This window comes from Myripristis murdjan, chromosome 11, assembly GCF_902150065.1.
Source record: "Myripristis murdjan chromosome 11, fMyrMur1.1, whole genome shotgun sequence".
NCBI lineage: Eukaryota > Metazoa > Chordata > Actinopteri > Holocentriformes > Holocentridae > Myripristis > Myripristis murdjan.
Genome location: NC_043990.1, coordinates 11,866,907 through 11,890,397, shown reverse-complemented (window position 1 = coordinate 11,890,397; position 23,491 = coordinate 11,866,907). Strand labels below are relative to the sequence as shown.

The window sequence follows — 23,491 nt, the reverse complement described above, 5'->3', positions numbered from 1 at the left end:
TTAATTTTCCATTGTCTGCTGATACACTCCCAGAGGACATACACAGAGTGTCTATTTGCACCAGGCCAAATAGAGTCTATGTCTAGAATGGGGTTGGCTGCTGTGTGAGCCTAAGAATAGCATCAGTGATGTGGAAAATAGTCAGCTAATTGTTAATGAGATGTGACTGTCATAAAAGTCAAGTATTCCTATACATTATTTTTAGGTTTGACCGATAAATTCATGTCAAACTCTCTCCAGAAATTAGCCACCATCACAGATTAAAAGCAGTGACGCTGTGCTGATGTAACGCCCGAAACTTCTCCATTTAACACTGAATGGGAGAAGAGCGCCACATGCTCTTTCTCTGAACTTTTACTTTAAATTAAAGTTTCTGATTGTGTGCACTCTAATGCCCTCTAATCCTAAAAAAATATCCTTGGTCCTGTCATCTTTTCTCCATATTTTCAAAGTCATTCTCCGTGGTGTTATACAGGTAGTATGCCATCAGATTTAGGAATATGGCTCATGTTTTTTTATTACTTATGTTTTTATATAAAAATCCAAGAGGGACTATTTTTAGCAGAAAAAAACTTCTTTTGGTAGTATCCTCTGAGCGTCAGCGCATTAAGTGCTGATCCTGAATCATAGAGTAGGTCATTCTGATCCTTTTCACTGTGACATGAAGGTTTAAACTAAATCGAAATTTCGACTGAATGTAAATCAGCATTCCCCCTCTGACAGGCTTGATAGCACAGCATGAATACCATGCTGAGGGAAACCAGGCCAGTGATCCAAGATTAACACTCCTATTCTGGGAAACTGTCTGGATAGTCCTGAGGGTCCACAGTCCAAATGAATCTGCACCGACCAAAAATGTGCTGAACAGTGCAAAAAGTGACTCACTCACACCTTCATGTAAACTACTTCCAGTCTGACAGGACTGTGCCGTTGAGATGCTATTGTTAGAGAACGAACTCTTGCAAACTCTCATTGAGCACAATGTGGACGCGTGGGTGCGTGTTAGAATGAACTGTTTTGCTATCAAAGGCATTTTGTTTGCTTCGTATTGTGCTAGTTACCTCCCTGTGTATTGCATGCACCTGTGTATTAACTGGCATGGAGGTTAATAGCCTATTTTGTGAGTGAACTGTTCCTTTCCTTTTTGGCTTTTTGGAGAAAAATATATAGCTTGGAAGCTTGAAGCCTTTATAGCATTTAATTTTATTTTACACTTTACAGTGAGAGTGTTAATAATTCATGTTTGGGAGTCAAACAAGCTATTGTAAGACATGCTTTTGTGCATGCATTCCACTATACGAACATAGCCTGAAAACATTTAGTGAACAGCAGAATGTTGGAGAGAATGCTGTGGGCTATTTTTCTCTCAAGACACCCATCTGAATCCATACTTTCTCCTCCATGTGCAGACCCACATACACAACTCAGAAGGAGACCGCCACATAGGAGATCTAAACACAATCTGATTGGTCAGAGACACATGTCATTTTCCATTACACACACCACACAGATGCTGATTACTCCCATATAACATCGCCATGCCAGCTCTTGTTGTTAACGGTAACTGAACCGAGCTTGTGTTATCTTTGAGGATGAGGTTTGATTATTTGTCCTTTGATGATGCTGACTCAGCTACACATTTTGTCGACTGCATTGCTGTTGTACCCACAATCCTAGTACAGAATGCCCTCGCAGGTATTAGTGCTATAGTAAAGAAGAAACCCCAAAAGGCGCCATAAAAGAGGATGACACAATGAAAATAACATCATAAGGGCGGCATAGTCTCGGAGGGATCTAGTTTTTCCGCAATCTGCACTACATCTGTCACAGTCTAACACACAGCATTAGAGTTTAAGTTGACTACCTCCGAGTCACTGCAGTAATAGGCGAATAAAACTCTAGAGCGAAAACAGAAGTTTTTTGAGAACGTTTGCGGGCTCCGGGGCGGAATCACACCGATGAGAAAAGAGCAAAGCGCTCGCATAATATTTCAGCTGATGATTTAATGTGTGCATAATGAAAAATAATATATCCCTCATAAATATCTGGTGTGGGTGTCATGCTGCTTTGGTGTCATGTGCCCCAAGTGTGCACTGCATCATGATGTAGCTGTTCCAAGGTAGTAAATGGCTGGTATAGCAGAGCATGGCCTGCCTGCCTCATTCCAGCTCTTATGGTTTCTCTGCGCCCATTTTATAGTGGTAGCACTTAAAACACTGACATGCCGTAATTCTGCAGTTTCTGCCAAAAGCACCAATATCCCTGAAAGGGTGGAGTTGGCGAGGTTGTAGCGGGACACAGGAAAGTGTGAGGAGTGGAGGTGGGTGTGTAAAGAAATTAGGAGGAGGGGAGGGGGGACAAATACTGTAGCGGGTGTGCATGTGCGTGAGTGTGTGTGTGCGTGTGTGTGCACAGGCGTGTTGTACATTTGTTTTACATCCAAATGCCTTTGTTATGACTCATTGCCTCAGGCGGAACAAATTACAATAAATGGAACTATTAGTGGAACATAGAGGGTGAAAGGAGGAATTCAAATTAAAGTGTTGCTCGATAGATACATACTTTCCCTCCATCTGCATAATTACAGTTAGGACACCAGGCGCTTTGGTGTGTGTCTGTGTGTGTGTGTGTGTGTGTGTGTGTGTGTGTGTATGTGTGTGTACGTATGTCCGACTGAGTATTGGAGGTCATAGAGGTTCCTTTTGATTTGTCGAGGTTATAAACACCAACCGCGTTTCCCTCATAATCAGCATACACACTACGAGCCGTTTTAATTACAAAGGGCTGCGGTGCGCATGGCAGATGAGCAAATGGGCCCGAGAGCCCGGCTGAATTATCCCCTCACACCGCAGGCGGATAGGGGATCCACACCACACTGTCAGACGCCTTGCTCACACACTCCCACACATATGCACAAACACTCACACACACACACACACACACACACACACAAACACTTGCAGGATGGAGAGCACTGACCATATTTAAGTTGGAAATTACAGCTGTAGTAAAGCTGTCACGGTTGGCTGTATCATTAGATGGAGGCTCATTAAGGAGTCGCTGTGTATGTAAACGTGGATGTGTTACTGCATATGTGTGTGTGTGTTTGTTTGAGGGTGGGCGTGGTGATTGAACTCAAAATTAAATGATACATCGGCCAAGCGCCCACACACACACACACACTTACTTGAATCGTTTGAGCTTCAGTTGTTCCGCTGTACATCCTGTAAACATCAAATTGACCTTTGACCCCCCTGTGTAACGTCTAACCTGTAGATAGTAAAGGCTACTGCAGTATCTTTGTACACAATATTTCACTTTACTATTTACTTTGGCTTTTGACACCATGTAGGGTGTTGATTTTATGATTTTATGTGTATATGTGCATGTTTTTTTTTTTTTTTTTTTTTTTTTTATCTTGTGCGGGCAGTGCATTTTAAATTATTTTATTTCATCTTATTTTATTATTTTATCCTATTGTATACTTCATCTTTTTATTGTGCTTCTTTTGTGTTATCTAGTTGTGTTTTATCTTGTTGTGCAGCACTTTGGAAAACCTTGTGCTTGTTAAAATCGTGCTATATAAATAAAGTGGATTGGATTGAATTGGAGTGAACCTGCATTGGCAAGATGATACTGATATGATATAATATTGTGAAGCGGCGTACAATGTCATGTGACACTCACTGTTGTGCAGAGCTTGAGACAGCCTTGGAGGTTTTTCCTATTTGCTTTTATGGGAGGAAATGTAAAGAGTGACGATTATAATATGTGCAGCCGAGTGACGGTATGAAGCACGGTGTTGCTGGAGACCGGCATATGCGCTCAGTCAACCTCCCTTGGAAAAATAAAGGTTAAAAATAAATATGTACACACTGTAAGCCCCGGAGAACTGCATCAGACTTTATATCTACTGTGTGGTGCGCAACACACGTGCACACGCAGGTTTCTCTGCCTGCCCACACACATCTACATCTCAGAAGTGCTCACGATGGCAAGCATGCACACACACAATTCAGTAAATTTGCAGTGTGTACGGTGTGAGCCCACAGAAGTGGAACAGGCACAAAGAGGATGGGGCACATATTTTTTTTCTTATATCTGCTGTGTTCACATTTTCATGCTCTATTGATTTGAAGTCATTCATTCCAGTAGAGAATATTTTGATGGACAGTAATGGATTTAGCGCCCCTAGCGGCTGTCAGCTCCACTGGCCAACAGATGACGCATTCTTTGGATACTCTCCAATATACAGTGTAGGTCAACACAAAATGTTTTTAATATCTTTTCTTCATGATGACAGATTTGCTGTTGCCATACTGGTTGCTATTTTCATTTTTCACTAATGAAACAACCAGGGATAAAACATTTTCCCGCTGGAATGACAGATGTCTTCCTTCTGATTCTGACTTGATTAGCCAAATTTCCTCCAGGGGAAGGTTGACTTTTATGCATTGAACATGAAAGCTGAACTTTGCAATGTCAACACGGCGAGTATGAAGCTGTCCTTCATGTTTCTTTGAGCTGTATGGCTGCCTTCAGACCGAGCGTGCTGCTGTGTTCTGGGAGCAGATTGCATTGAGAGTGAGGCAATACTAAAACAACAGGGAAAGGTGTGAACTCAGTGATACTCATATATCTGGGACAATATCTGTATATAGATACAGTAGAAAAGAGGCAATTCCAGGATGCTTCATAGTATTGAATGCAATTCCTTGTTTTGGTATTGGATTCACTTAGAAAAAAAGAATGATGGAACAGGTGCTCATCTGCGCTGCTAAGCTCTCACTGCTGTGGTGTTTCTGCACTGGATTTTGTCGAGGTCTCTTCAATCAAAAAGTGCATCCTATAATGAGGTCTCTTCCCTGGATTTTCTGTTGACGAAGGTTGAATTTCTGTAGGTGATGCTCTTTTCTTTGTCTGCTCTACCATGGTGGCAATCACTGCTCATGCAAACTAGCCAGCCTTGTCTCCTTATATTACAAACTAAGTGCCCATTCTGCTGCTGGAAACCTGTATAAGGTTTCACTTCATGTGATGTAGATACAGGAAAAGAAAATATGAAACTTAAATGAGTGCAGGCTGAGTCACTTCTGTGTTATATCAGTTTGTAGTGATGGCAGAACAGAATTTTTGATTAAAAACATCACATAATATTACTTTAAGTAATGATTATGCCATTCACATATAGCTTTTTAATTGGATAGACATGGTACATAAAATCTCATGCATAGCCAATTCTCTAACCTAGAGAGAGAAGAGCATCTGTACTGTATTCTACCATTTGTGCACCTCTTTATTAAATTTTACTGTGCAGTACTGCGGTCACGTTTTACACTTTAATGAAGAGAATGCACTATGTACTGTATGTGCCGTGTTTTCGTGCCACGTCAGCATTATGCAGCCTACTGTGATGCATGTGAAACTGCAATAAAACCAATATCAACATGAGGGAAAACTGCCACTACATGAGTGCCAGATTCACACATTCCACTGCTGACTCCCTACTTAGCATCGGCACGCTTGTCAATGAAACACCTAAGGATAGGTACACGAGTTGCAGAGGAAACTTCATTATTTACTGTTTCCTAATATACAAGAATGTAGCCTCAGGTGTAAATTCAGCGAAACAATAAATCAAGGAGTCAGCCAGTGGGAAACACCAGGCACCCCTCATTAGCTGCTGCAGCAGCAGCGGCTGGCAGGCCGGCACTGCATCAGGGCCAAGCCATCCTGGGGTCAGCCTGGAGGATAATCAAAAACTGTAATTATATTAGGAGTGTCCCTCAAGCACGGTGACTGAGAGGGGCCAAGGATAGCTGACCAGAGTCAGAGAGAATAAGAAGATGGTAGACATCAAGAAAGAGATAGAGAAAGAGCGATAGATAGACAGATAGGTAGAAAGGGAGAGAGAGAGCAAAGACGAAAAAGAGACAAAACATCCCTGAGAGCACAGTTCAGAGAGCTGCTGCTGCTGGAGAGCGAGGACTGCTGTTTTAACAGAGAGCGGGCAATGTCAGAGAAATAGATGGACAAAAGAGTAGAGACGATGAAAAAGGCAGGGAATGGAGACATGTAAATGAATAAGACAGACAGAGAGTGAATACGAGACACACAGAGAGAGAAAAAGTAGAGACAAAAATGGAGGGGGGTGGAGGAGTGGGCAGAAAATCAAGAAAGAGAATGAGAGAGACAGGGAGAGTACGCAGCCTGGTATTCGGAGATGGTGTATAACAGGGGATGGAGGATGATCAATCATGTGGAATAGCAAAAAGACCTTTCAATGAACTGGCTTTAATCTTCTGACAATGCTGCAAACTGGTCGTGATGTGAAACTTCTTCCTGAGGAGTTGGGGCCCCTACTTCTAATAACTCCCCTCTGCGAACAGGCTAAATCTTTAATGGAGGGCAGGTTCAGCCTAAATCCAGCTCCAAGCAAGCACATAACATGCATGGATAAAAGGAGAGAGATTAGTCAATGGGAAAGTTAATGTATATGCTACCTAGAACAAGCAGAGTTCAAAGGAAAAATGCTAAACACACACACAGTTACACACCAGCACACAGACACAAACAAATATCATCAACACCGAGAACATGGATATATGCAGAGCATTATATCATCAGCTATTTACAAATAACAGCCTCATTCATATTTCATTCCCCTGGCAACCCTTGGCTCTAAATATTTATTAATTAAAATAAAAGTTAAAAAGCCTCTGAAGCTCGAGGTCCTGTGGATGTTTTCAGCCTGTTGTTGTGGATAAAAAAAAAAAAGCAAGGCTCAGTTACAATTAATTCTGTACAAAATCCAGAGCTTACACCAGTGCTGATTCCAATACTCTCGGGGGAATAAAGTTATTCTTCAAATGAGCTGTAGCATCATGGGGTCAATGAATATTTTGCTGAAAGCAGGCACCACAAACACTGAGATATAACCTACAAAATTAAGTGCAAACTGTACAATACTCTGCATGCCTCAAAGACGCTATGAAGCCAAGGCATCATTACTTAACAGGGCAAGAACAGTCAAAAAAAAAAAAAAAAAAAAGCAGGGAATCTTCACACGTTTCAATGGTGTAAACTTGCAATGAATGAGTATTTTCACAGTTAATGAATGTAGTGATCTTTTTTTTTTTTTTTAATTAATCTTGATTCATCATTTAGTGTTTACAGTGATGATCATATCATGATTAATTAATCATATAGTGTATAAAAATACAACTAGTGCTGGGAGCTGACAACTAGTATTAAATCTAATCTAATCTTTACAGGTAGAACATCAGATACAAGAGCTTGTGTAAACTAGCAGAAATGTTGCTATATAAATTCACAGTGTCCCTAATCAAATAAACTAATACACTACAGTGAAAAATGCACATGGGTAGTTAGCAGAGCCCAAAGTGATGAATTCAAATTCCCTCCTTAGTCTGACCAATGGATAAAAAAATCTAAATTTTATAATGGTATGAACGGAGGAAAATCAGCAAATCTTGGCATCTTAGTGAAGCTGTCAGCAGCTTCGCTTGGCCTTTTTATTTGATAAATGACTAAACTGATTAACTGATTCTCAAAACTATAATCAATTACTTTTCTATCAGTCAGCAAATTGACTTTCTAATCATTTCAGCTGTTCAACTGTGAACCATCATGATAGCACTCTAATATGAATGTACAGAGATGTTTGATGACACTGAGATTGTGAGCCACGACCCTCACATGCCATGGATTTGCGACTCTATAGCAAATACTGTAAATTTTTTCTTATTTCCTGATTTGCCCTGTACATTCCTGTAGATTTTATTGCATCGGAGCATGCTGCATGCCTCGTTGACACTCTAATTTTCAATCAGGGTCAATACAATCTTGAACATGAGGCATCGAGGACACAATGTTATTGCTGTGACATGCTCATCTGCCTCCATCATGACCCACCTCTGTTACAGTGCAGGAATGAGTCCCTGCACTTCACAGCGTCCTTTACGCAAGCAGGCACTGCGTTCCAAGACTGTCACTACTGGTTAAAAACAAACAATAGAGACAATAAAAAAGTTTTTTTTTTTTTTTTTTTTTTTTTGTTCTCCAGAAGTTTTTCTGCTTCAAAGTCCCACTTGGCATGAGACAAGCAGACAATCACTTTTAATTACTGACAGTTTGGGAAAAAAATGTGACAAGAGGGAAACAGATAGGCTGACATTTTGGCGGGCAATCAAGCATAAAAAGAGTAATAGCACCAATTACACTTGATGGGAGGCGGGATGATCAGTGTTCCTTATGCAAGGCTAGCTTTTTATTTTTTTTTGTTTTGCTTTTGTTTTGAGCTGCTGCCATGTATTTAGGGGTGGGGGAGTGGAGGGTTGCGGTGAGGCATCAGGGTTAGATTAGGGGGTGTACACTTGTGCCAAACGATGGATGAGACCCACCCAGTGTACAACCATTTCAATCAGTACATGCAGTTGCTCGGTTGGGAGATAGCCATTTTTTCTGTATTTGTTATTGGCGCCTGTGGATCTTGACACTGGGCTGTTGAGGCCTTTTGACACCATAAAAAACAAAGAGATGAAGTGGGATACAAGGCAGGCAAAGATAATGAGGTACAAAATCTGCTATTGAAAAAGATTCATAAATACATGAGTTGCATTCAACGAGGCACAAGTGCCATCTTCACCTGCATGTTTATATTCCATGACATACTTTTGTTACCATTCTGTGCTGTCTTGGTCCATGTTTAACGGTGATCAGTTGACAAATGACTCTGTTGTTTCAAGACAATGGACAATTACAAAGACCGACTCTTTAAACAGTGTGTGACATTTATCTGGTAATAATAATTTCAAACCAAAGTCATTAACAGCTCCCCATCAATCATGTGCGCCCTCAAAGTGAGAGATGTTACAATAATAATGGATGATCAGGTGTGGCGCTGGGCTGTCGCTAAGTACGCCGCCATAAATCCTTGAAACACAAACCGTGATCCAGGACTGGCATAATATACATCATTTCCTTTTATGTACCTACTCGTTGCACCCCATTTCCCTCAAAATGTCCTTGGTATCCTCTCTCTTTTCTCACCATCTTTCTTTCGCTCTCCTTTACGATCATCTCTGTGCATCTGTGGTATCTTGGTAACGAGTTCTGAGCTGAGACAATGAATAAATATTCTTTTTATGTCCATCATTTGTGCTCCTGGCTTTCAGGTTAGCTGGCTATGCCTGCTTGACGCCCACATAAACTGACAGCAATAGCTTCTGACAGAGCAACAAAGTCCCGTTATGGATAAAAAAAAAAAAACAGAAAAAAAGCAACTTTGTAACTGGGAGAACTACTTTTGGCACATCATGTATATTGATCGCATTGCAAATATTACATGAAGAAGTAGCCTATTTGTTTATGAACTCTACTGTCATCTTTCAGCTATGACTGCTGTCTCTATTGTCTAGAGAGCCCTTCCAGAAATAAAAAAAAAAATCAATGAATAAATCAGTTGGTGTGATTTGGACAAATGCACAAATTTGCACAAAAAAAACCTCTATAGCGCTTACAACACCATCAGCATCATCTCTGGCACAGCTTATAGTCGCCTGTGATGGAAATAAACCTAATACTTGCATTTTCACCTTAGAATGAGTAAAAAGGCTAATCACGACAGATTTGATGAAGAAATAATATTGTAAATCGCAATGCAAAATAATACTGCTTTAATGATTTCTTGAAATGTGTTTCCATGGCACTGTCCTCCATCTGTGAGCATTTCAAAATAAAAGCGGTGGAGGATATGGTGGATATTGACTGGCACTGATCAACAACCTTATCAAACCCATTTTGTACTATGGTACAATAAAAAATCTCTTTTTTGTTTTTGCTCTAATCTGAAAATTGTAAGTAATAAAACCTTGTTCCTTTTAAAAAATAACTTTTAAGAAATGATTTTTTACAGCACTGTATAACCTGCTGATTTGAAAATCATCTCCTGTGCCCTTCTTAAACTATACTGGAGAGGATAGCGTGGATGTCTTTTTTTTTTTTTTTTAATGAAAAAGGAGAACAATAAAGTTAATACATTATATTAAATGTAGAAATTTACATGCAATGTAAGTAGATGCAACAAGGTGAATCTGTGCTCCTATGATGAGCTACCTCAAATTAAAACAACACAAAAGAGAAAAACAAGGAGGAGAGATTAACACACTACAGTTCCTGTTATAGCTCTAAACCACATTAAATGATAGGCTTACCACCGCACTACCTCAAAACTGCATTAGGGTCACCCTGAAAACAAACAGCTAGCCAAACAACTCCTTGAGTGCCATTTTCCCTCCTCAATTACATGCACATACAGTAGGTCTGGAGCCAGTGCTGGAGTATGTTTATGGGTTAATGGCTGGTCTCAGAGTACAGTAAGTGTCCTATGGCTATTGATCCAGGTTGGTAAGATCATAAGCGGTTGCTGGGAAGCTGAAGGCGTGTGCTCAGGAGTCTGGTTTGTCCGTGCTGTCTGGGCTCCTGGATGTCCGGAGGTGGTCAGGGAGGCTGGAGACGGCATCAGACAGAGTGGAACCAGCCAAACTGCCAGCCGACCGACGCAATGACTTTTTAATGGCTCCTCATTTCACTATAAACTGATGAATGTGGCCCCGCACGGTGAAACTTAAAACGCTGCCTCTGATTTAAAAAGGCATAAAAGAACAAACTATTGAGCGTTTGGGTTTCATCGACCGGCGGGGTCATTTTTGTGGGAGCGTATCTGCGTTCACGAGGTCCTGTGTTCTCCCCAGTTCAATATTCTGTTAACACACATAAACTGTGACCCTTTAATTAACTCTAAAGCTAACTTTAACCCTAACTCTAACTCTAACATAACACCTTACCCATATAGGACCCCCCCTGGGACCCTGGGAATATAGGACCCTGGGAGAGCACATATGGAGAACTGGGGAACACAGCAACCTTTGTCATGTTCCCATTATGTGCCATATAAATCTGGGGAATATCCTAGGAACACAGGGCCCTGGGAATAAAGGAATGACTCAATTTTGCTTATAAAGTTCAGGTCATGAATTCTCGCCGATATACTATTTGAATAGTTAAATTCTGGAAGATGTGTGAACCCCATTGCCCTCATAATACTGACTCCCTCCTGACTCTGCAGAGAATTGGCCTTTGTGGCACGAGATCACATCTGTACAAATATGTCGAAGGCGAAGCTCTCTGCAAATTTCCCTCAGTGGCAGAGATCCATTATGGGACACAAGCTACAGTAAATGCGTCAGGCCTTGCTGGACATCTGGCAGCCAAGGACTCTCTAGAGACTCTGGCAAAAGAGCAGAACACCTCATCTGATGTCAGTGGATCTGTCAGAGCAATCTGTTTTCCTATGCCACGGGTCAGGTGCCAGGAATGGTGAGTATATACACACAACATGTCACGTATGACTAGACCGCTGGTGTCGCGCCTCGAGCTATCCACCTGTGCACCCTCTTTTTTTTTTTCTATTTCTTTCTCTGTCTGTCTCACCACTTCTGTATCTCTCTGTATTGCTATCCTTTTTTTTTTTTTTTTTTTTTACTCCATCTCTCTGTTCCCTTCATCTTTTGAATTCCGGCAGTGTCCTCTTTCCTTCAGCTTCATTAAGAGATTTGCACATGTTGTTCATGCTCGGCTGCATCCAGCTCTGGTGTCCTTGAGAGCAAGGAAGTTAGAGGTAAGAACAGGTTTGTTGTATTCGTGTATTCCCTGCTTCTCCCTGGGTAAAACTAGATGAAATGTGCTTTGCCTAACCTTGACGTTGCTCAGCTCCCTCTCTGCTACTTTTCCCACAGAATAAAAGAAAATGGCCGTCTGGCAGGCCAGTCAGAAGTATTTGTGAGTGAAGCAAAAATCTGTAATTGGGACCCTGAGCAGGGAGTCTTCACTACATGTCAAGGGGAATTATAACTGGAGGTAATAAAAAAAGCAGGGGTGGGGGGTGTTCAATTCAGTATGCCACACTACTTGTCCTCGATCTCTTTCTTTCTTTCTTTTTCCGTCTTTTCAAAACACCTGGACTACATGTACCGATTGAATAAATGCCATACCAGCTATAGTGTGTCTGAACCACCTCACTTTTCAAGGCCAGGTTCAATTCATGGCTTAATAAATGGAGCCTTTGCTTTCACAATGGGAGATGCAATTACTCTCTGTATTTCGTAACAGTATTAGCATCTGATGTGGGCAGCTATATCGTGAGTGCCAGTATTCATGCTTTGAGACCCTCAGAGACCCACAGTGCTAATGAGCGAGGTTAGGGCAGACAGTGTCGTCTGAGCAGTGAAGCCATTTGCTTCTAAATGACATATCCTTTGTGGGTATGAGCCTATATTAGCTCCTAATGTGCAGTGTCACCTAAGGCATCCACATTGTGTTCATATTCAAAGAGGAGTGAAAATGAAATCGGAGGAGACTTTATTAAGTGTGATATTACCATGCACCTCGGTTATATATCTATATGGGTAAGAAAAAATGTCAGGCATAGGCATTCACTTTGTCTTCACCTTAATCACATCTTTCAGGCATTGAGCCACAGATAGTCTCTAAGGGGGGAATCTCACTGACAGGAAATTATGAAAAAGAATTAATTTGACCTTCCCGTGCTGGGAGAGAGAGTAAGAGAGAGAGCGAGAGAGAGAGAGAGAAAGAGAGATAGAGGGAGAGACGAGTTGGGGGGTGGGGGTGAGAGAGAGAGAGAGAGAGAGAGAGAGAGTCAAGGGAGGTTTAAGCAGACAGTACCTCCACAGAGGGCAGGATCCTGCGGAGCACTTGGATAATGAGAGCTCTCAGCTCCCTTCACACTGGAGCAAGACATCCTATTCACTAAAAAGTCCAAAGGAAGGACAGTAGTCACCCAGGGCTCCTTAAGCCTTTAGAGTGACCTGATTCAATAAAGACTCTGGAGCAAAGACACCATTCGCTCAAGATGACTAAGTGAACACATTTCCACCAGTTTGCTGAGCAGGCCAGTCCTCACTCCTAGACCAAGAGTCATTTATTTTTCGTGAAAATTTGCATGGCAACGTTTAATATTTATAATATCGACCCCGGGATTATTTAGAGTAAAGGACCTACTACAGGCCCTGACCTTGAGGCACAGTGTGGTAGTTCAAGAAATAGTGCAGATGCACACAGGCCATCTAAATCAGGAGTTTTCAAATTGTTATAAATTCCAGATCCAACGGTTGAATTCTGAGTTCAGCTCATTACGCTGCTTGAGTTGAAGTACTGCTGCCCCAGGGAACCTTATATGTAAATATGTTTTGGTATGTGTTAAGAATCAAATTGTTCACAGTATAAACAAGTGTGCAATAATAACAGAAAATACTGTAGAAAGTGGTGAGATTAAAGCACAATGTTAAAGTAATCACTTGTACTTTAGTTTTATCAATTCAGTATCAATTGCTACTGATTTATTGTGAAATTAAACTATTCCAAATTTGTGAACAATGCTTTGCCTTTAGTCCTGTTATGATATTAATATTGATATTAATTTGGTAGCTGCTAGTTGGCCCATAATCAGCGCACTGACAAATGAAGTGCTCCAACTAATCCTAATTATTTTATCTAATCATTTTGTGGTATGGATGCAAATCTACAAGCTGGGGCCGAGCGCAGACCCAGACTGTGTGCATGTTCCAGCTCTGTCGCATTTCTGTAGTCACTCATCTTGGAGACAGCACACTTAACAAGATAAACTGGTTTATACCATGCAGCAAAGACAGCGGAGGACTTTCTGTTCGCAGAAGAATCTCTGACTGAAGAGATTTCCTCTATGAAGCCATGAAGCGGAGAAGGATAATTCACTGAGGTGCCTGGAGCGAAGGAACCAAACAGGAAGCTTCATTCACTTGCTGCCATAATTCTCTACAAAAGCTGTTACTGAACTTTTTCACTGTGGGACTTGAATTAGAGAATTTTGCCTCTTGCCGGGCTTAGAAAACAGAATGTTTCTCTTATTATTTAGGAGCCGTAATAAGACCGAATCATAACAAGATACTGACAGTGAAACAAAAACTTTGGCCCTCCAAGATGACCTTTTTCAGTAAGACCAGGGCTGCACACTCACTGGAGCTTTAATGATTCAGCTGTAGCCCATACTGTAAACTTTTATATTTGACCAGCTGCTGACATCAACACAAATGCCCCACATGCAACTGCAAAAGTCATTTAGCACTGAAAACACACAATACTAAAGAATGAATCAAACAAACTTCTGACAAATGTTAAAAAAAAAAAAGTAAATTCGTGAAGACTTAAGTGGATGAAAGGAACAAAGTGGAGAACGGCGAGGCTGTGAAGCATCTGTGTCTAATTTGTTTCAAAGTTGCATTCTTCTTCCTCCTTTAAACGAGGCTCTGTTACACTAAATGAAGCATACACAGCAAGGCAGTGTCTATATTCAAAGATTAGAACTGCAGACTTGGAAAACCACTTTCAAAAAACTCTGTCAGCTGAGTAATTCAAGTTTCTTTAAGAGTGATGATTTCACAAGCCAGTAATAGCATATTTACTGGTATGGGTGTGCTATTGAAAAACTCTGAAATGGTTATAAGCATGAAATTGAATACAGAAGAAGTAAAGAAGAGTAAAATGAGATTTTTTTTTTTTTTTTAGGAGAGGAAAAAAAGCAACAGCCTAACTTTCAAATCTTTGTATTAAAGACAATTTAGGGGAGATTGTGCGAAGTCATGACTGGCTTTTGTTTTAACACTTGATTGTTGGAGTGGTTAAATGCCATTTCAAGAAAACAACATAATTAATCATAACATTCTCATCTCTCATGTCTTGTTTTTTCTTTTTCTTTTTTTTGACTTTGAACTGCCAGAGAGGTTAATAATAAAGTATGACTCACTTTATTTGTTTTTCGCCTTGTATTGTACATTTTGTCTCAATGATCTTTATTTGTTTCCATGGCTACAGACATTAAAGGATACATATTGTATAACATGTACAATGAGCACCTTTGTCTTAGGCAGACAGAACACGGTTCGCAAGCTGTCAAGTCAACATAATCATTCCTGGTGCCTTTTTCAAAGTCTGTAATACACTTTATTGTAAATCACTTCCTAAAAATAAAATTATTAGTTTTACAGGTTTGCTTTTATTCTTTACCTTAATTTGCATGTGGTTTTATTGAATTCTATCTTTATTTGTTCTTTTGCAAAACATAATTTGACAGGCATTCCACCAATAATCAATACTTATAACTATCAAATTTATTATTATATCACTATACTTTTAGTTGTATTAGCAGCTGGGATGGAATTTGTTATTATAAACTGCTGATCATCTTAATCCAAATTTTGGTGATTTTTATTCATTTTAACTTCAGCTGAAAGATTACATGATCCTCTATGGACTCAAGAAAATTTGGGTTTTACGGATTTAGAAAATCTTTCGCCAAACAATTAGATAAAATAAACGATGCACGGCAGGCAGGTGAAAGCAAGACTCAAGACATGTTGGAGACACAAATAAACATCTGCATGAACCCAGCAAACCTGAGAAACACCTGCATCTTATTCTACAGGAAACTCTGTTCCCTGTGTCAGGTCTGTTTAAGGTAATGATAACTCGCACAGTACTGACTTTGCTTACAGCCACGTACAGTATAGCATGTAGTTTCAGAGTCAGTTTCACCATAATGCCATCCTTTCGCTATGCACCACGCACTGTGCCCACAGCGCCTGCCGCGTCAGCCAATCCACTCGACTGATCCAAACGTCCTCGACACTCGGAGGCTGTTGTTGTTTGGGTATCGCTGTCTATTTGGAGTGCCTAAGTCAGTCTCTGTTGACTGTAAGCGATAAGGGATGAGCCTCCGCTCTCCCTCTCTCTGCGCCGTCCCTGTGGCATCGAGAGAGAGGGGAAATCTAATTATTTCCCTCCCATGGCCCAGCAAGCCTTAAAGGTTAATCACTGTCCGTCTGGCTAATTCTGTCTGGGTACACTGGAGTAATTACAACACCTCTCTCTCTCTCTCTATTATGTGCCTCACTCTCTCTCTCCCTCCTGCTCCCTCTCTCTTTATGTATAGTGTAACGCTCTCTTCCTTGCTTGACTTCTCCCTTTCTCATGCACCTATATAATATGTACACCCCAACACACACACACACACACACACACACACACACACACACACACACACACACACACAAATTAGACCTGTAACTGTGCCAGTGCTGTTTCAGCCTCTGTTTCATCTTCCATCAGATTGGAGAGGGAGGACAGCTTCCATTTCTCACCTCCTCTTCTTCTTCTCACACTCCCTGCACTCTCTCTCTTTCTTTCTCTCTCTCCATCTTCTCACCACCTCTCTCTCTCTCTCTCTCTCTGTCTCTCTCTCTTGCTCTGTCTCTCTCCTCCTACATTCTAATCACCTGCTCCCTCCATCCCTGTATCTCTCTCTCTCTCCCTCATCATCTCATCACCTCTCTCTCTCTCTCTCTCTCTCTCTCTCTCTCTTTCTCTCTCATCTTCACACTTCATTTCTCTCTCCCCCTTAGCTTCCATCATGGGTACAGCTGTATTCCCCTGTAGCAACAGCTCTGGAAACTGCACCCCAGGGCCTAGAAGCACTCCTCCACATCTCCCCTTCTATCTCCACAGGCGAGTTTAGGAGGCTGAATATAACTTCTTATTCTTTCCCTCCGTGCCTTTCTCACTGTTTCCCTAATTTCCTTCTCCTGATTAGCAAACCCTGTAACCATGGGAGCAGGAACAATTATAACTGGGTGGGACACATTGTATCCACGTTTCAAAAATGTTAATTTGTCCCATCATACTTTCATTTTTGCATTTATCTGAGAGAATCCAAGGTATGAGTGAGCAAATGTTGTGAGGACGCACTAAAGTCCTCATTTTCAGAGGCTTTCTTTCTGTCTGGTAGCACGTTAGCTGATCTTACCTTGTTTCCAGACACTCTCCCATGCACATACAGAGTCAAATGCCTGGAAGAAGGTCCCCAGTTATTGTAGAAAAATGAGGGAGCTACTACGACCCACTCACCATCCTTGAATTGGTTTCTCGAGGTGTCCACCAAAATTTGAATAGGAACTCTTTATGGGCGAAATATCTTCAGGGTGAGCAGAACTAGAAATGGTGACCCAAAAATGAGCTCCATCCAATCAATCCATCAGTCTGAAGCTAAGTGACAGCAGTGTAAGATGACAGATAAATGAAATATGCTGCCTGCTGGTGAAGACAAACTAAATCATAAAAAAAAAAAAAAAAAAAAAAAAATAGATGAGACAAATGGTTATTCTGGTTTTCAAAATAAGTTACGTCAAACAAAATGTAAGTAATCCACCTTTGTATGCATTGAATTGGCTGGTGTTTGCACTGTAATGAGTTTTAGAGGGAAAATGGACTGTCTATCTGCTTTAGTTTGCTTAACTTAACATTATCTGTTTCTGTCAGGCAAGTAGCAGCACATATGTGAAGTTTGCTAAATGTTCTACACTGCCTTGACAGGCATGAATATTAGCTGAGCAAATGTTTTGTATCTATGTTTTCTTGGTGAATAAGTTTAAAATGAGAACTTACAACCACATATCAGCAATGGATATGCATTCTAATTTCTTTAACATTAGTCATTAGTAGCCTACGTGCTTGTCAAGGTACTGGCTCAGTCGTGAGTTTGTGTATTTGTATACACCCATGCATGCCTGGCACATTGTATTTTAATGTGGGAAAATGGATCTACAAAGCTAAAAAAAATAAAATAAAATAAAAAGTTGTCCCACCCACTTTTGACATGGTTCCTACACCACTGCCTCTACAGTGAGTAAGCCAAGTACGCCTTGTTACTGCCACTCCATGATGATGTAATGGGTAAAGAATATAGGTGGATAAATTGTGAACTCCAGTCGGAAATAATCAAAATGCAAAACCACTTGGATACCGCCAAACTCATCTTTTGACAAAGTGAGCAAACGAACAAATAAACAACAAATGGAATAATGGAGTAAAAAACACATTAAAAGCGTCATGCTCCCATGATCTTCTTGGTCATTTCAGCTTCCCTGCAAATGTTATTCGCCAAAATAAACCCCGTTATGCTATAAGAAAAATGATGGACGGGTGTAATTTGTCAATAAAATCTGCAGGTCATTTGAGTTGAGGGACAAAATGATATTTGATTACTAGACGTTCCTTGTTTTAAAATGTCAATTGATGATGTTTAAAGCCAAGTTTGCAGGCTGTGTGAGTGACAACAGGATTTTACAAGGCGGAATGTAAATTTGTATGATGTGTCCTCTGTGTTTCTGCATGCTCTTCTGTTTAGTGGTAGTCTGTCTCCATGTGGACTCATTATCGGAGGGTTTTACTGTGCACGTCCACTCCCTGGTATGTGGTTTAGAACAGCCCTTAATGAGGCGAAGCCGCCATACAAACATGCAAACAGAGGGGGAGTGGATGGGGCGAGCGTGTCGGGGGTGGTCTGGGCTCTGCCCTCGGTGCGTGCGTGTCGTGGGCGTGCCCGCCCGTCTCCGCTCCACCAGCTCGACTGCTCCTTGCTGCCATCAGCTCACCCTCCATCCATCAGCTCATCAACTCTGCAGTACAAGAACCCGGCTCTCGCTCCCAGACCTCGCCAGATCACTGCCTCTGTCGCAGTAACAGCATGTTCCAGTCCTCCCAGTGTGTGCTCCAAACTGTCTCCAAACCTGCACCTCCTTGTGCCCAAAATCATCTATGCCTACCCGCCCGCCTTCCTCCATCCCTCATCTGTTATCTCACGCTACGCCATCCTCGTCTGCTTGCTTAACCACACTGAGTCCAGCCACACATCGCCATCCCTCCACCATCATCCTCATCCCTTTCAAAAAACCTACTTTTTCCTCACTACCTGTTTGTCAGTGTCCAGCATTTGGATCCACCTGAACCCCAACGTGACAAATATAGCCTCCAAAAAAGCATTCATTTATGCTTTTTACACCTCAAAAGACCCTGTCCTCATATAACTTTAATACTATCTCCTATGGTTATTCTGATGGGTTTATGTCATGAATAACTGATGTCAGCCTAAAAAGGTGGGTAGACCCAATTTCTGCAAATAAAAAGTGGGTTATGAGTTTAGGTGGATTTACCCTATTTCAGTGATTACATCATCTCCCCCTCTTCCCTTGGGTTATCACCTCTCTCTCCCTCTCTGTCTGCCTCACCATCTCTTTCTCCCTTGATCAATCTCCTCCCCTCCTCTTTCAATCTCTGCTGTCCCTCTGTCCTTTCTCCCTGAGGCCCAGGCTGGCTCCATTAACAGGCTGCTTCCTGCTGGGGCTAGAGGCCCGCTGCTGCTGAGGCTGGTGGGCTGTCGCCTCCCATATCATCACTGCCAAGGACAGGATGGGTGTAGAAAGGGGTGAGAGAGGAGGAGAGGAGAGCGGAGGATGAGAGCAGAGGGAGGGGAGGGATGGGATGCTGAGAGTAGCCCTTAGCAAACTGTCATCGCTCAGCAAAACTCTCTCCCTCTCGCTGTCTCGTTTCTCTCTTGTATTTTCCGCTTGCTAGGAAACCAAAACAGTGGAAAGGGATTGAAGCTCCTTTATTACACTCCAAACTGTTTTCTAAGAATTTTGCTGAGTGACAAAGATTTTCTAGATTTTTTTTTTTTTTTTTTTTTTTTGAGTCCCTGCGGCAAACTTCTGTTTGGGAGTCTGGACTGTTGGTTTCTGATGGAAATGATGGGGATGTGGATTGCCGCTGGCGGATTGTAAATGGTGGGACTGCTGAAGAAGAGATGTAAGTGGCTGAGAATCACTGGGTGAAAAGCAGGAAGTGGGCAGAGGATGGAAAAGCGTGGTGATTGGCTGAGATATGCTACAGAGAATATATTATCTTGGGTGAGAAATGCATAGACTAGAAACCACAGAAATGAGCTTCTGGTGAGAAGCGCTCGGGCGCTGAAGATTGCACAGGAACAAGATTATAAAATCGCCAAAGGACAATGATGGACTGTTTCTTATAGGGAAATGCATCTGTGTTATCATTAAATGCAAATTCTGTGTATTATATACAGTACAATTATAGCTTAATGATGAATGCTGTTGCACTGAATGTGTCCAGTGGTGTTATGATGAAATGTGAAATTCAGCAGCAGTAATAACGTAAACCAGTTCATAGTGTGCATAGTGTTCCTCATGTGAATAAGCCCCACCGTGTTCAGTTTTCTGTTTATTATGGTTGTATTTATATTTTGTACATAATATGTAGAGTCAACACTATGGCCTCATATCAACTTGTTATATAATGTTAGAGAAAAACAGTTTTTGCAAAATTGTGAAGGAATTTGACTTGCTGAAGAGCCGGCTTGCAGCTATCCTTGCACTTAAAGACTTGAAGATATTCTTGCTGTATTGGTATAAAACAGCACCTACTGTTCAGTGTTATGGTGAAAGTGCCTTACATGAGTAGACTCTACCTTACAACTTAACCACAGCCTTAAGCCCAACGTGTGCAGGTAAGTGAAGTCATATCTTGAAGTTGCATGAGGCAATTTCCCAGGCTGGCAGCTCCAAATCCAAATCGAAAAAAAAAATCTGAACTTAAATATACAGAAATCCTGGATAAAGTACTAACTCGCATTTTTAAGAGACACTCTGCATTTTTGTTCTTACATTTTATCATATATTTATCATACATTTATCACTACCTGTGGGTGGAGCGGTGTCCATAACCTTGAACTGCAAGAAGCAGCACAGCATCAAATTCAAAAACAGAAACAATAGGACATCAACACAGATTTTAATTGCGAAAACGGCAAGAATTGTGTACCGTCATGCCAACAAGTGAGGGATATGCTTATCAGTGCTTGCTTGCTTTCGCCACCACAGTTGCTGCTGTTTGGTTACATACTACACTGGACGGTTCGTTTGTCAGCTTGAGCGAGTTAGGTAAAGATAGACACCTGTTGTGCATTTGCCTGTTGCTGCTGCCCCTTATCCAAATGCTGTGAATGCAACAGCCCAGACTTAACGAAAACAAAATCAGAGCATGACTGTGCAAGGCTCAAGTGTCCATTCTCGACCGCAGAATTTCATTTGGACTAATAGGGTGAATCTACAGATTGGCAATTACAGGGGATGGGTTGCTCTGCTCTCTTGCTATCAGCCTAAACCACTTTGTGATCTAGGGTGCATTTTCATATAAAAACCCTGCCTCGTGCGGCTTTAAAACATGCAGCGATTTCCATGACAACAGATGGCATGCACATAAATGTAGGGCACTCAATAACTTGAATATTTATCAAAATGTGAGATACCAATCCCCTGAGTGAAACTGTTTTCAGGGAAAAGCACAAATACAGTGCTATATGTGTTGCACCGTGATGAACTCGTCTTCTCTACCCTGTGGGCCTGGAAGCTTGACTGCGTGAATTCTGTTTGGTCTAAAATAAACAGTATTACAGTGAGATGTGTACCGTGCGTGAGTATGTTTTATGCAAGATCCGGTTTCCAGGGGTTTTGCTAAAATGTCCCACCTTGTGTAAGTAGTTGAAGCGTCCTGACTTCCTCCCGGACGCGAAGCTGCAGGACCTGCTGCAGGATGTGCTGCCTCTGGGCTTCCTGCATGATGCCCATTCGCTCCAGCTTTCTGTCCGTCAATCTCATCAGAGCCCGCCCTAGACAGACGAAGATGGGTAGGAGTTAGGCACAGGGTGAATGGAGGAAAGGGAGTGACAGTAATGACAAATTCAATGTACAGAGCAAAAGAAACAGTAAAAGGGTAAGAATGTAGGACTTCTCATTCTATTAATGCATTTCTATTTGTGTTCATGGTGTCTACTGAACATACACTGGTGGAAAAAAGTTTTCGGACACCCTTAAAATTTTACACTATCTCAAATATTATCATGAAATATTTGTGGAAAAATCTTTTTTTGTGTTTCAAAAGGTGTGGCTGCATTAGACAGATACAAACAAATACAAATTATATTTTTTTGTTTATTGTTTACAAGAAAAACTAACAAAACTAAAGCTGGAAACTGGACTCATCTGACCACAGAATCTTCTTCCAGTTCCTGGCTGTCCAGTTCTTGTGTCCCTGGGCCCAACGACGCCGGGCTAGCCTCTGTCTCTCATTGATCAGGGGCTTCTTGATAGCCTTGTAGGACCTTAAGCCATGATCTAAAAGTCGGCCACGTACAGTGCGGGTGGAACACTGGACACCAGTTTGGTTTGACCACTGCTGCTGAAGCTCCTGTGATGTCATTCAGCGGTTTTGCCTGCACATGCGGATCAGGATGCGGTCGTTTCTTGCTGAAGAAACCCTCGGACGCCCAGATCTTGGTTTGTCTTCCAAGCTGTTGGTTCGTCTGTATTTCTGCAGAGTGTATCCAACTGCTGAAGGACTGCATCTTTATCTTCAGGCGTGTTTCCTGCGTTAGGTTCCTTGTTTTAGCCATTTTTGTGTCTGAAGAACTTTCAAATGTGCTGGCTTTATATAGACACAAAGCTTGGCAACAAAAATTGTGTCTTTTAATAAAAAGAACGACCTTCATCACTGGTACCAAAATGACCCAATACTCAAAATTTCTTCTGTATTTTTATGGAACCAATCAATTTTAAGTTTTTAATGCCTTTTTTAGGATTTTTTTTAGTATTTTGGCTGTGACTGTGCTAAAAGAAATTGCACTTGAAGACCTAAGAGTGATTCTTAATGCAATATTTCACAAATGCATGGGGTGTCCGAAAACCTTTTTCCACCACTGTATATAGCACATTTTTTGGCATTGTTTTACATTTGTCTGTTTTTGTTTTCTTACATGTGAAATAAATAAAGCATTTATGCTGACAGAGGAACAGTATACTGTAAGGAGGACACACACTCATGGTCAGACACACGGCCAAGCAGACACAGCTCACACACACACACACACAAACCCACCCAGACAGAAAACAATGACAAGATTAACTGGCCAACAAATCATCCATTACACATTGATGACCATGTGTAAATTTCCAAGGCTTGTCAAGGTTGCAGCGCTGTTTACGACTTATAAATCTGTAAAGTGTTGTTACTGTTTTATATGAATCTGTTAAGTTGGGCTGCTGCTATCCGGCCCGACTCAGTTCAAAGCTGTTTTTCTAACACAACATACGGCATACGTTTTACATAATTACCAGTGTATCCCCTGGGCGAAATCCCCCCTTACAGCTCCTTCCTTAATTTCAAATCCTTGTATAAGATCCATAATTTAATCATCCAATCATTTTCAGCGAGAAGAATTTGGGCTGCTGATAAAAGACGGGTTGAGTATGGTCTAATTAATAACGCTTGTTAAGAGTGCCTTTGTAACATGTGGGATGGTGAGCAGATAGGAAGATAATTCGTAGTAATTACTATGCATTGGATTGGACCCCCACAGCTCCCCGTACTCCTTTGCCCTAATGACTGCCTGGGCAGAGATAGGCTCTGATTGGCTGGGATCCAGAGTTGGGATCATGCCTGATAGGCTCGA

The 23,491-nt window shown here is 41.4% G+C and overlaps 1 protein-coding gene across 3 annotated transcripts in view; it reads right to left on the bottom strand.

Moving 5' to 3' along the window:
* samd12 (sterile alpha motif domain containing 12) overlaps positions 1–23,491 on the bottom strand; it is a 101,488-nt gene that overhangs the window by 41,414 nt on the left and 36,583 nt on the right. For all 3 annotated transcript variants that reach the window (XM_030063823.1, XM_030063822.1, XM_030063821.1), the window contains one exon: positions 21,512–21,652. In XM_030063823.1, the coding sequence (XP_029919683.1) occupies positions 21,512–21,652 (141 nt within the window). The remainder of the gene's footprint in view (positions 1–21,511; positions 21,653–23,491) is intronic.